The 15,030-nt window shown below is 39.1% G+C and overlaps 1 protein-coding gene across 3 annotated transcripts; it reads right to left on the bottom strand.

Annotated features, from left to right (window-relative positions):
* Window positions 1-8,026: 8,026 nt before the first annotated feature.
* Window positions 8,027-11,261, bottom strand: LOC308639100 (spindlin-2B). 3 transcript variants are annotated; one of them, XM_081277111.1, is made up of 2 exons: window positions 11,099-11,261; window positions 8,027-10,373 (listed from the first exon to the last, which is right to left on the bottom strand). In XM_081277111.1, the coding sequence occupies exon 2, from the start codon at window positions 10,369-10,371 to the stop codon at window positions 9,595-9,597; it is 777 nt and encodes a 258-aa protein (XP_081133237.1). In that variant the 5' UTR covers window positions 10,372-10,373; window positions 11,099-11,261; the 3' UTR covers window positions 8,027-9,594. The 3 variants fall into 3 exon arrangements, with proteins under 3 accessions (XP_081133237.1, XP_081133236.1, XP_081133235.1); XM_081277110.1 differs by having other exon boundaries at window positions 11,094-11,261; XM_081277109.1 differs by having other exon boundaries at window positions 11,082-11,261.
* Window positions 11,262-15,030: the final 3,769 nt, after the last annotated feature.

Raw genomic sequence — 15,030 nt, forward strand, 5'->3', positions numbered from 1 at the left:
GAAGTAAACCAGACTTAGAAAGTCAAGGGTCCAATGTTTTATCTAATATGTGGAAACTAGAGCAAAATAAAGAACAAAAGCAGGAGATCCCATGAGAATAGCAGAGAGAATAGTGGAGTAGAGAAAGGGGATAAAGGGGGAGGGAGGAAAGATGGGAAAAGGGAGGAACTGTGGAATGAAAATGACCAAATAATGCCATGTACATATATGAATATACCATAGTGAATTTCACCTTTATGAGTATCTATAAAGCACCAATTATAAACAACAAATAATAGAACAAAGACCAGTAGAGGAAGGAGAGTATGGGGCAGGAGAAAGGGAAGGAAAGAGGGGACTGAAATGAGAGCAAATAATATTCCATGAATATATGGTTATGCATGTCAAAATGAATCTCACTATTATGTATAACTTTAATACACTAATAAAAACATAACTTTCCCATGTACATATATGAATACACCACAGTTAATCTCAACATCACATATATCCATAAGACTGGAATCTTAGTTAGAATAAGATATATTCCATGTTTGTATAAATATATCAAAATAGATTCTATTGTCATGTATAACTAAAAAGAAAAAATTAAAAAAAAATTTTTAAATTAAAATAACTGATGTTCTGCCACTGAAATAAACAAGTTGGGCCTGTTAATATTACTCAAAAGAATGTATTTTATAGGAATTTTATTATCATTAATTGGATCAAAAAGATTTACTTTAGAAAGCAGAAAAAACGAGTGCAGAATTGTCATAAAATGTTTACTCACAAGATCATATTAACTTCCTTTTCCACTGTAAATGCAGACAAACTGTTTCTTGATTCTGGATGACTTTACCTTATATGAGTCCAATAACTTTGACACCCATATCTAACAAAGTAATAGTTTTTTTTTTCTTCACACTGCAATTGCCTGGCCTGCTCACATGTGTGCCCATGGAATTTGATCTTTTTTGGGGACAGAGAGACCTAGGTCCCAATCTCTAACCATTTTTATCCTTATATTAGCTATGGTTGAGTAGCATTAGAAAGTAGCATTAGAAAGGCTTTGCAATTACCACACTATACCACTGTGTGGTATAGTGACTTCTTGTTTCTCAACATATTGAACTTCTAGCATTTTCAGATTACCCAATTGCTGATGGGGCAGAAGGAGCCCACATAATATGAAATGACTCATCTATTGAGGACACAATATTTCAACCATAAAGAATGTTTTCCTCAGCAGTCATAAATAAATACTTTATAGTTAAAACGGTAAGCTTTACAAAGTCTGGTTAACTTGACTCACATAGCAGAAAGCTTATTTGAGAAATTCATCATAATTTAGTGGAACAAGATAACAGTTTTCTCACACAATTTAGATATTCATGCTAGGAGTGTTTTTTAAATGGTGATATTACTCATAAAAAATTAATTTTCTTTGGCTAAATTTTTCATTCATCAGCAGGTGACTTTGCCATCATTGTAAACCCATTCTCTGACAGAAAGAGCCCATATACCATGAAATGATTCACCTGTGGGGGACACAGGATTTTAATTAGTTTAGAAATCACCCAAGAGTGTCAAAACTCCTTTAAAGAGCCAGTACCACTGCAAAAAAATCCTTTGAGTTATTTACAATTATCTCCTAATATATCTAAGGTTCACATGAATATTTGAGATTGGGTTGAGTCATGAACAGACTCATTGTTTACATTCTTTTTCTTTTTAATTTTTAAATTTGTTTTACTTAGTTATACATGGCAGTATAATGCATTTATGCACTTTGATGTATCATACATAGATGGGATACAATTTCTCATTTTTTCTGAGTATATATGTTGTAGAGTCACATTGGTCATGCAGTCACATATATACATAAAGTAATAATGTCTGTTTTGTTCTATTATCCTTCCTATCCCCACATACCCTCCTCTTCCCTCCCTTCACTTCCTTCTACCTAATCTAATGTAACGCTATTCTTCTCTAGCTCCTTGCCCCTCTTATTGTGAATTAACATCTGCATATTAGAGAAAACATTCAGCCTTTGGTTTTTTGGGATTGGCTTATTTTGCTTAGCAGGCTATTCTCTAACTCCATCCATTTACTGGCAAAAGCTGTAATTTCATTCTTTTTTAAAGCTGAGTGATATTCCACTAATTATATATACCACATTTTATTTATCCATTCATCTATTGAAGGACACTTATGTTGGTTTTATAGTTTAGCTACTGTGAATTGAGCTGCTATAATTATGTGCATCATTTGCTTGGTCCTCTTGTTGCCCAAGTGAACCGGCATATGTTCTAATGATTTCCTAGTATTCTGATCATAGTGCTTATTATTTCCCTCCATTTACTCTCAGTGTTGTTGTATGTCTCTGTCACTGTTGCCTGAAAGGAGACAAAAAACTTATGTCAACTCAGGATGAATATCAGTACTATTTGTCAAAATAGTGGGGCCAGAGATTAACCCATGGCTTGGTGGATAAATGGTCTCACCTGGAACTGAGTAAGCAAGAAACAAGGTAAAGTTCTAGCCTCTTTGAATCTACTTTTTGATACACTAAAACCACAACCTCAGTTTTACCTTATTAATAGTTTATTATTCATGACAAAAGCAATAGCTAGAAGATCAACAACTACCCTGGATTCCTGAGCCCTATTTGCCATAGAGTGATGTGAAATGGGCAGCTGACATATGTAGTAGATTTCATTAGAGGAGAGGAAATTTCAGTTTAAGGGACTTTATATTTTATATTAGACAATAAATAATCTTCTCTTTGCTCTAGAAAGAGACATATTTGTTACATTGAAGTAAGAATTTCTACATTTGCTCTAGAATCAATATCTCTATTTTACAGTTTTTAAATTAAAAAAAAATTTAGTTGTACATAACAGTAGAATATACGTACATATTAATTTATTCTATTTAGGTTCCCACTGTTGTGGTCATATTTGATGTGGAGTTACCCTGGTCATGTATTCAAATACGAGGCTAGGAATTTTTTTTTCTAATTTATTTTTATTTTTATTTTTTTATTGGTTGTTCAAAACATTACAAAGCTCATGATATATCATCTTTCATAGATTTGACTCAATTGGGTTATGAACTCCCATTTTTACCCCAAATACAAATTGCAGTATCACATCGGTTACACACTCACGTTTTTACATAATGCCATATTAGTGACTGTTGTGTTCTGCTGCCTTTCCTATCCTCTACTATCCCCCCTCCCCTCCTCTCCCATCTTCTCTCTCTACCTCATCTGCTGTTGTTCAATACTCTCCCTTGTACCCCCCTTTTCCCTCACAACCTCTTATATGTAATTTTGTGTAACATTGAGGGTCTCCTACCATTTCCATATGCTTTCCCTTCTCTCTCCCTTTCTCTCCCCCCACTCGTCTCTGTTTAGTGTTAATCTTTTCCTCATGCTCTTCCTCCCTGTTCTGTTCTTAGTTGCTCTCTTTATATCAAAGAAGACATTTGGCATTTGTTTTTTAAGGATTGGCTAGCTTCACTTAGCATAATCTGCTCTAGTGTCATCCATTTCCCTGCAAATGCCATGATTTTGTCATTTTTTAGTGCTGGGTAGTACTCCATTGTGTATAAATGCCACATTTTTTTTATCCATTCATCTATTGAAGGGCATCTAGGTTGGTTCCACAGTCTACCTATTGTGAATTGTGCTGCTATGATCATTGATGTGGCAGTATCCCTATAGTACGCTCTTTTAAGATCCTCAGGGAATAGTCCGAGAAGGGCGATAGCTGGGTCAAATGGTGGATCCATTCCCAGCTTTCCCAGGAATCTCCATACTGCTTTCCAAATTGGCCTCACCAATTTGCAGTCCCACCAGCAGTGTACAAGTGTACCCTTTTCCTCACATCTTCCATCTCCTTTTTTTTTTTTTTTTGGTGGTGCTGGGGATTGAACCCAGGGCCTTATGCATGCTAGGCAAGCACTCTACCAACTGAGATATCTCCCCAGTGAGGCTAGGAAATTTGTGAGCAATTAATTCTACTGTCTTTCCAATTCCCCTCCCTGCTCCCTTCCCTTTGTCTAATCTAATGGACTTTTTATTCTTCACCTCCCCACCCTCCCTTGTTGTAGGTTAGCATACACAAATCAGAGAGAACGTTTGACCTTTACAAAGATTTTTGTTACTCAAACATCCTTTAAAAGATAGGAAAAAACAAAGAATAAATAATTATTTGCTTATAAGATGTACAAAAACACGAGACTCATGCAGAATTGTGTTTCAACAATGTAAGAGTGAAATTGATGGAAAATGTCAACCTCCAAACCCACTAGATAATGACTAATTTATCTCCAACTTAAACTCTAACCCATGCATAGGATCTCTGAATTGTTGACCAGGTTGTCAATACATATTTTCAAACTTCATACATGTTGATTCAATCCATATGAAAAAATATTTCATTTTTAAAATTTTGGTACTGGAGATTGAACCCAAGAGTGAGCTAAACCCCTAGACCTTTTATTATTTTGAGACAGAATCTTGCTAAGTTGCTTAAGGCCTTCTTCATTGCTGAGGCTGGTCTTGAACATGTACAGGAGTGCATGCCTCAGGATCCTGAGTTGCTGGAATTACAGGTGTGCACTACTGAACCTAGCTGCATATGTCATTTTGATTTCCATTTTCCCGAACACTGTGAGATTCATAAAATTGTAAAATACTTACTGAGCACATATTTATACCAGGTACCATTTTAAGAACTTGGATACATAAGAAAACATAAAGAAAAAAAATTCATGTACTTATAAAGCTGACATTCTGAAAGAGAAAAAAAAATAAATGAACTAAGTAAATGATATGTGTTAGAAGATAACATATAGAAAATGTAGGGTAAGTAATGGGGAATAGAATAAATTAATAATTTTTTTCAACCCTGTGGTTTCTTGTTTCATTTTTTTGCCCAATTTGTATTTGTCGTTTGCATTAAATCATAATCTACGCTATTCTTTTTATTAATTTAAGTCATCAAAGTTAGTATACTAATCTTACTTTTACTACTATATACAGGTCAACTTTTGCAAATAGAGTGGTGCATATTTTAATATAATAAATATTGTCAACATTTTATTCAGTTTCTGCATTTTGTGACTTTAAGCATAATCTTTCTCAGTTCCAAAGGAAAAAAGAATGAAACTTTGCTCCAATTATATTCTAAAAGTAAATGTTGTATAACGTTACTTTAAAAGTTTTGGCATTTTTTTAACAACATTATTTTTATTAGTGATTAATGCTTAAAAATGTGTTGCTATACAATTTGTGTAATTTTCTTTAAATTAATTTAAACATATTAACATATATTAGTTATAAAAATTAATAGGATCCATGGTAATATTTCCATATATTCATTGATCTGAAATTTATTTCATGTGTAAAGTATGATGACAAGTTTAAGTAAATTTATATTGTAAATGTCGATGATCAATTAATCATTTTTATAAGATTTTCTTTTTTTATTGATTTAAAAAAATAAATGAGAGCAGAATGTATTGCAATTCATACTACACATATAGAGCACAACTTTTCATATCTCTGGTTGTATATTTAATTAATCATTTTTTAAATAAAATTATTTTCATTACTGATCTGAAATATCATCTTTATTAGAATTCAAGTTTCTCAGATGTAAATCTGTTTCTAGGTCACTCTTCTATTCCACTGGTATATTTGATATCTACTTTCCATCTAAACACGCCATATAGACTATCACTAGAGTTGCCAAAGTAATCCGCTTAAAATATGGGAAAAATCATGTCAAGTTTCTGCTATAAATAGCTGAATGGCTCCCCATTACATTCAATGGAAAAGCCAAATTCCATTCTGCATTCCACCCTGCAGGGGTTTAAGCTATCTGACTCTCAGATCTCCATTACCCCTTTGAAATAACCTCTTACTATTCTCTACATTGCTCACTTAGCTCCAGCTATAATGATTCTGCCTGTTCCTCCTTAAATAAACCAGGTCTTCTTCTGAATTGGGCCACAGAATTCGTTATACCTCTACCTGGAATGCTGTAACACGTGATGACAGGTGGGTTGACTAGCTAATTCAAAGAATCAGATCCACAGACAAGTGGAGGCAGAGTAGCAAGATTTATTTAAAGCAGAAAAGGCTTTTTCAGTAGGAGGCAGGATTCCAAGGGAGGGTAATGGTGAATTTCTTCTGTCTATGGGTTTCTATAGGCTTGATCTGTACCTATAGGTGATTAGTGAGATGGCATGAAAGTACAGATTTCAGAAAGGGGACAACCAACTCTCCATTGTGTATTCTTCAGCAAACCTTGGAGATAATAATTTGTAAGCCTTCATTAATATAAGGGTGGGGGTGAAGTTTTCTTAGCACAAGAGGAAGTGCTTTAAAGAACATTTTGCAGTTGATTTTTGCTAGGAGCAGTTAAGAAACTGTCGGTTAGGAACACAAAGGGTCAGAAATTTGTTTTCTCAAATCTCTTTCTCTCTCTTTTTCTTATTTGTTCAACTTAGTTGTACATTACACCAGAATGCATTTCAAATCATCACATACAAAGGAAATACAACATTTCAATTCTCTGGTTGTACACGATGTAGACATGCAACATCCCTGCAATCATACATGTACCTAGGGTACTGATACCACCATGAATCCTACCTCCATGACCCCTCCCCTCTCAACCTTCCCCTTTGCCCAATCCAAAGTTCCTCCATTCTTCCCATGCTCCCCCCACCATTAAGGATAAGCATTCATCTCTTTCTCTTTTTCTTCTCTAAGACCCTTTCCCTAGCTGCCTACACTTGGTCAATCTTTCTGTCTGAAAGCTACTTCCTCCAGAAAACTACAGGGCTAATTCTCCAATACCCTCCAGATCCTGACTCAAAAGTCAAGCTCTCAGTGAGTCTGTAAACTCAGCCTCCTGCCTTCAATTTCATTTCCCTGTTCCTTACTGTGTTTTTCCTTCTTGGCACTGGTAACTATGAAAATGTTTTATATTTACTAATTTATCTTGATGACTGCCTTCCTCCCAGACTAAAATGAAAAATCTGTGAGAATAAGAGTTTTTTTTTTTTGAGAGAGTGAGAGAGAGGGGGACAGAGAGAGAGAATTTTAATATTTACTTATTTTTTTCTTAGTTCTCAGCAGACACAACATCTTTGTGTGTATGTGGTGCTGAGGATCGAACCCGGGCCGCACGCACACCAAGCGAGCGCGCTACCGCTTGAGCCACATCCCCAGCCCGAGAATAAGAGTTTTTATTTGCTTCTATTGTATCAGTATCTGTGCATAGAAGAGGGCCTGGCAGAGAATTAAAAAGCAAATGGGAGCAAAACAAATGTAAAAAAAAAAAAAAAAAGGATAGATTTCCCTGGGTCTAGCCTCAACGGGTCAAGCCCCATCATAAATGAAAATGTCTCCAGGTGTCCCCTGAGCATTTTGCTAGAGAGACACAGGCCAGTGTGGGATGGTCATCAGGAGAGGGATTCTGAGCTTAAAAACGGGTTGAGTGCTACCTCACACCTGGCTCCTAGTATCCTTGTTGGAATGTAGACCCCAATAAGTTGTTTTTTGTTTGTTGTCTGCGTTTTCAGGAGAGGCCAGAAATGGCTTTACATTATGCAAAGTCCTCAAATGTCCAAAGTATGTAATTTAAAGGAGAAGAAAATAATACAAACACAAACAAAATGAGACAGCTGGCTGACATTGTTCCCTGGGCAGCCTGCTGGTGTTGGCTGGATGAAATTGTATGAAAGAAAGTTCATCCCTGCTAAGGCGAGGTGGGCTTGCCTTGTGCAATTCTTGAGGCACTCAGCTTCAGGTCAATTTTGGGTGGAGAATGAGCTGGCTTTGCCACCTTCTTTCAACTCCTGGAAGCTCCACTCTACCCCAGGATGCATGGAGTTAAGAAAGCCTGGGTAGCAGTGACAGACCATTGCTCTTTCTTGAGGGACACCATACACTCCAGTGAGGGGCAGGAGTGCAGAAGCCAAAGAAAGCCTTTTGAGGGGGACTTCAGGAGGACTAGGTAAAGACAAGACAAAGAAGAAGAAAAGGACACAGACCCATGAGCTGGACACCACAGTTGTGAGGGATTTTATTGCGGTTGTCACTCCTTTTTTCCTCCACCAACCACAACCCTTCCATGCGGCATTAATTGCCCAAGCAATTAGTTGTACAAAATCACAACTTCCAGCCCAACCAACCATGGCATCAATATCACCTGGAAACAAAAGGAGAGCTGCACAAACTTCCATCACAGCTCCCCATGAGTTTAAAGGGGACAAGATGGCCAGGAAGCACCAATGTAGTGTCAGTAGCCACAGGCTTTGTGTGGAGTATAGCCAGAATGGGGCTCCTAGGGGAAGAGAGCCTCCATTGGGTGGAGCATGGGCTGCTGCCACCTGTGTGGTTTCAGACAGCTGTTGAAAGAAGCATGGATAGTGAAGTACTCGCCATGCCCTGGAGAGACATTAGGTTCAATCCTCTGATGCTCCTCCTCTCTAGGGAGGCAAGGAACATTCCTGTAGGAGGAAGAACAGTGGTGGGACTGCTGTACCTGGCTTCAGCAAGGTTCCATTTTTCTGGATAAAATACTTTCTCACTGCCCAGGTTTATGGAGCACCATGTTAGTGTGTCTAGGCTGAGGGCTGAGGTTCTGCTGGACATTTGTGGCACAAACTCCCTGAAACAAGAAAAGCTTTATAGTTATAAACTTGACTCCCCTTAAGTTGTCTGAGTCATCCATCCCTGTCACAATGCCCTTCTAGGGAATCTCCAATGCATCTGCTTTCTTTGACAGTTGCCACTTTCTTTGTGCAGAGAGCCAGGGATCTAACATTTCCTGGCCTTTTCCATCCCTCATAGGACCTGCTCATGCCCCCCACCCGCCAATTTTCATTTCCTCAGTCATTCTTTCCTCTTCGAATTGCTCCTTCCTCAATTTCCCCTCCACTTTTGGTCATGCAACCCATGCAGAGACCTTCCTTTTGTGTGTCCTTTGGCCTTCTCCCATCTCCCTTACTCTGGACCACTTCTAAGCTTCTTTGGGTCCCTCTCTACAGAATTTACTCTGAGTGATTTACTCTAAGCCCCAAGATCTCACTCTTGGACATCCTTCACTCCCTTCCAGATGGGATGGTTCCCTTCCAGTAGCCTATCCCTCCCGCAGGGAGCTTCCCAGTTTTTTGGCCCCTCTGTACCTCTTCCTAAGCAGACAACTCCTCCTCTCCCATCCCCCACAGCCCATCATTAGTCCTTTCCCCTCCCCACCAGATCAGACCAGCTAAGTCTTGTTCCATTTTTAGATGAGTGATTATGATACTAGCTGCACTTATTCACAGCCTGAATTGACAGCTGTTCCTTCCTTTCGTGCCCCATCCACCAAACACACTCAATCTTTTCAACAAGACAAAGTGCTTACACACAGCATGTCATGTCCACATAAACTTGTATTTTTCAGCACAAAACAACAGTTATGCTGGCAAAAACGTTGGGTTTTCAGGGACCCTTTAACTTTCAATACACTGAAAAGCAGCATTTTTTTAGAGTGTCTACAAATTATACGTTTATTTCCAGAGCTGTGGCACATTTTACCCTAAGAGTTAGGACTTTTTCACCAAATCATAGACATAGATGTGGAAATCATCATCAAACTTGATGAAATACACAGAGGGTTTGGCTTCCACTTGGTGAATGACCATTCCGATTCTTTTGGAGCCATCTTCTTTGGTATATTCCACATGTTTACCTATCAGGCCATCTACAACTCCTCCAGGCTCCCTCTCTGCCGGAGGAGACTCACTGGACTCTGGCATGATACGGAGGTCACCTTCTTTATAATCATCTAGAAGCTGGTACATGTACAGGACAGGATCTTTCTCATAGGTAATATAAAACCAGGCTTTCATGATAGGTGCTTGGGCTAGGACCATCCCCCTCCATTCATCCTTAGAACCATGCTCACCCTCAAACATGTGTTCCACTGCTTTGCCAATTATGGTATTTGCAAGGTTGGCATCACTAACTTGGGATGATGCCACCCTGTCGGAAAGAATTTTAAGAGACAAAACTCTTTCATCTCTGTGAAGTTCCAGGCCATAGACACAGTCAATTCCATCATATTTCACCAGATAAAGAGAGGGGTTTATAGGCACCTGATCCAGAACAGTTCCCTTCCACTGGGTGATGGGCTCATCGCCTTCCTTCCATCCATGGGAAATTCTGCAGCCCACGATGTTCCTGCGGGGCTGGGATGAGGGTCTGCCCCTGTGCTTCTTCTGGGAAGCTTTCTTCTTGGACACGTTTGCAGACCCAGTGGCCCTTCCTGCAGCTGCCCTGGTTTGTTGCCCTTCGGCCTCCTGTACATTGGGAGTCTTCATGCCTGCAGGGAAAGGACAGAGACTAGAGACAGATACCCAATATACCATAAGGTGAACTTCTCCCATAGCGATGTCTCTATGTACCCTGCACAGGCGCCTAAAATTTCCCCAGGAGCCTGGCAGCAATGCTGGGAATCCTGGCTGCATGCCTGCAGTGTTTCTTTCTCTCTCTCTCTCTCTCTCTCTCTCTCTCTCTCTCCCCCTCCCTCCCTCCCTCCCTCCCTCCCCCTCTCTCCCTCTCTCTCTCTCTCTCTCTCTCTCTCTCTCTCTCTGAGGTTCCTTCAGGCTGAGAGGAAGGGCTGGAGTGGCTGGAGTGCTGCCTGGGATTAGGAACTCTGCAGAAGGGAAAGGGCTACCTCCTCCTGGTTCAGTGTCCAGTTCCCCCGCCCCCACCTGCCACTGGTGCCCACTCCAGATCCCCTGCAAAGCGTCAGTCTTTCCACTACCTTGTCTGGCACCCAGTGCCCGCCTGCGCTGAGCGCCCCAGACTGCTGGCCACACGCCCCCCCTGCCTATCCTAGCGGCTTCCCTTGTATCCACCTTCCTTGCTTTTCCGTGCTCACTTCCAAAACCTTGCTTGGCTCTTAAGGCACCCACCCCCTTTCTCCTGTTGCCCACTGCACACTCCCCCACGCCAGCCTGGCGCCCACCTCTACCCTTATCTCCTGCAAGATTCCATCCCATCCCCCTCCCTCCTTTCTGGCGCCCACCAATGGCCTTGCCCTGCCTGGCGTCCACCGCCGGAGATCGCGGGCCTCACGTGCCCAAATCGGACACCTCGCTGCTGCCTCTGCTAAGAGCCCGTGGAGAAGGAGGATCCGCGGGCGACCAGTCGAGTGAGTGCTTGCCAGAGCTGCGAGGGGAGGATCCGCAGGCGAAGAGAGTATTACGAGGGCGGCGGGGCAGGCGAAGAGGGCGGCGGCGTTGCTGGTGCTGGGTTCGGGGGCCCTCTGCCTTCCCCTTGGTGGTGGCGGCCCCTCTGCCACCTTGGGCTTCCACCAGCTGCTGCCGCCGCCGCAGTCTCCTCCCTCTTTCCGTAGCGCAGCTTCCTGCCAGGAGAGAGGCCTCCCCTTCCTGCCAAACACTCCCACCCCCACCGCAGCTCCTAAGCCCGACATTGCCTAGTGTCCAGAGGGGAGCAATTAGCCTGGGCTCCACTCTTAGCTAAAGCTTCAGGTTCTGGGTCCTGAACCTTCCTTCTACTGTCTGGTCTCCCTAGCCTCCCATTTCAAAGCCCTTGGTTCTTATTGCCACCTCTTCTTCCGCTATATCAGTGTCCATTCCCCATCTGCTTTTCATCTTCCAGGAATTCCCCTCTTTTCTTTTTTCCCAGTACCCTTTTGAAGTTATTCTTTATACAAGAATTAACTTTCCTGTTGTTTAAAACGGATTGGAGGAGAGAAATGAGCTAGTGCTTATTCTGACATTTTGGAGTAGCCTGTACATAATTTTTCCCCACTGAACTTTCCTTGCCTTTACTCTTGAGGAATTTTGTATCTTTTCCTCTTCTACTGAAAAGTAATTGCATGCATAAAGTGAGCAATGTTTAATTTCAGGAAACTGATTCGAAGAATAACATAATCAACATAAATCCTCTCATTCTCTTATCTCACAGTATATTAATATTCATTATTTCTGTTTCCTTTTTCTTAAGCTGTTTCAAAACTGGGATTATTTTGTTTGTGAATTTTCATACCACATCCTTTTCCACATTTAATAAGCATTTTCTCTGGATGTTAGATATTTTAAAAACTATTGTTTTGACTTTTCAAATATTTATTGAGTATCTTTCACCAGTTTTATTGCCTTTGATCCATTAAATTGAAATTTACTGCGATCTAAAATTTGGTTTTTCTTCCATTACTTGACTTGGGAGAGTATTTTCACAGTAACTACTAATCAGATCTATTTATAGTAATGGAAAGCTTTTGGAAAAATAACTATGAGAATAGGGAAAAATGAAAGTTTTATAAATCAGTGGAGAAAGACTGGACGTTCTTCAAGAAATGTTGGAATGAGTCTTTAAATAGGGAAAATGAGAATACTAAATTTGTTCCCACCTCAAGGGCAGCAGGGCCCACCTCAATATTCGATTTATTTAAATGTAAAATGCAGCAAGATAAAACAGAACACAAGAAAATAACCCCAAACCATGTAATCATATGAATGTTTAATTATTACTTATAGCATCCGAATCAGAGGAAAGGTTGTCTATTAAGAAAACATCTAGGCTTAAGCCAATAAAATAATTCCTAAAATGGAAAATAAGATCAATAATAATTTTGTTTTAACAGCTAAAGTATGAAAGAGTTTAAAATATTACTTAGTTTCATGGGGTATAAGAAAAGAGGGTTACATCTACTGCTAATGAGAATGAATATTCATGTCATTTTTATTGCAAATAATTGGGTGATATACTGTTTATCCTGTGAGAGTTTGTTTAGTTCTGGTTAACCTTTACTTAGGGGATACTACTATTGAATCTTAACAAAAAGTGAAAGGGGTTTACCAAAGCCTTATACTGCAATTACTGTATCAGTAGGTATAAAAATCAGTCAAAATCCTTGGTTCTAAGTCTTTTACCAGTTCCCTCTAGGATGGGTAAACTTTTCCAGGATTGAAGGATCATACACTACATTCCCTGTTCATCTCTTAGACTTGTTTTCCCTGTATCTTATCTGAATTATTATTCCCCATGTTTTTGATTTCTAGATGCCTTTGAGCAGATTGTTTTAAGAGTTTTTGAAAAAAAATATTTTTGTCCATATTCAATAGTTTTTATAAAAGGAAAACTATTTTGAATTGTTTAGTGGGGTAGGAAGGGGGAGCATGGGAGGAATAGATGAATTCTAGATAGGGAAGAGGGGTGGGAGAAAAAGGGAGGAGACAGGGGATTAGCAAGAATGGTGGAATGTGATGGACATCATTATCCAAAGTACATGTTTGAAGACATGAATTGGGTATCAACCTACTTTATATACAAACAGAGATATGAAAAATGGTGGTATGTATATGTGTAATAACAATTGTAATGCAAAAAAACAAAGTACATGTATAAAGACATGAATTGGCATGAACATACAAAGATATGAAAAATTGTACTCTCTATGTGTAATAAGAATTGTAATGCATTCCGCTGTTGTGTATTTAAAAAATAAATTCAATTAAAAAAAGAAAATGCCATTAAGAATATTTTTGCAGTTATTCATATATTTTTAAGGTTCATAAAGCTAGAAAAAACAATTACATATGTTTTACTTCTATAATACAATTTACTATGGGTTCTAGAAATTCTGGTTTAAATAATTTATTTATTAAGTAAATTTATTAAGTAATTATTTTAAAACTACTGTATAATTTAATTTTTATTTTTAGTTTATATGAGTATCACTAAAATAAGTACCCTAGTCCTAAATCTATGATTTTGTAAGAGTAAAAGAAATTGAAGTTAAAGTGTAAAAGACCAGGCATTGTAAAGTTTCTAAGCTGCAAAGCCTGAGTTAAAATGTAAAGGACCAGGTATTGTTAAGTTCCTATGCTACCCCCAAAACCTGAAATTCCTGTAGCTGTTAGGACAATTCCCGGGACTGCCCAGTAGATATTTCCCCTGACCATTTAGTTGTTTAATAACCTAGGACCCTGTGCAGCTTGGCATGTAGTCATTCAGGGCCCAAACCAATCAGTTTAAATGTATCCCTTCCTTAGGATTGACCTATCACTCCCACCCAACCTGTTCCCGCCAATGAATGTACTAATCATGTTCAGGAATTGTTGTTTGATTTTCCCGCGGTGTATAATGACTTGTTAAAGGGGACCGTGACGTATGTAAAGTTCCTGCCCTCCCCAAAAAGTGTACTTAAGCACTGCTCAACCCCTGCTCGGGGCTCTGGGCGGCTCTCCCTTGTTGAGTGAGCACGGAGCCCCAGCGCACTGGATTCTCAATAAACCCCCTTCTGCGGTTGCATGAGTTGGTCTCTTGGTGGTCTCTTCCTCCGATGTTCGCCGGACCCTTACAATTTTAAAATATTTTTAAGGAGGCACTACTTTCTTGTAGTTTTCCTCACCCTAATTAAGGAATATTTCTGTAGTTTGACTACTTAAAACATTCTATTGATCTCCACTTCTTGCAAAAAATGACTGGACACAGAAAATAAACCCTGATATCGAAAAATTATTCCACTGTTGAAATGTTCTCAAACTGCTTATTTGCTCTTTTAAATCAAGGACTACCTAACACATGGACAGAGCAGTTAGAAATTCTCTCTGATTTCTAAATGGTACTAGAACACTTTCCAGAGACTCTGTCGGAATTTCCTTTTCTTACTCTGTAAAATTGACTCTGCTTTCAAGTACCTTTAATGTCCACTGAAAGAAAATTAATGTAGATGTTTTGTGTTCTCTTATGAATATAAACCCTTTGTTAGTTTTGTCCACAGCATTATAGAAAAATATGTAATATTCAACAAGTCAGTTGAAATTGTGAGATACATTTGAAATGTTTTACGAGAAACAAAAGATGATAAGAATTCATGAAGTGAAAGATTAATGAAGTACATACTAATATGCATGTGTATATAGATCATGAAGTAATAATCCCATGTAATAAAGTTAGAGGAAGAAAAAATAAAAGCTTGGTTAAAATAAAAAGAATAGTTTTGT

This window comes from Spermophilus citellus, assembly GCF_964194105.1.
Source record: "Spermophilus citellus genome assembly, chromosome: X".
NCBI classification, from domain to species: Eukaryota; Metazoa; Chordata; class Mammalia; order Rodentia; family Sciuridae; genus Spermophilus; species Spermophilus citellus.

Excerpts from the sequence above, each read along its gene's own strand:
- LOC308639100 (XM_081277111.1), bottom strand. The coding sequence starts at position 10,371 with ATGAAGACTCCCAATGTACAGGAGGCCGAAGGGCAACAAACCAGGGCA.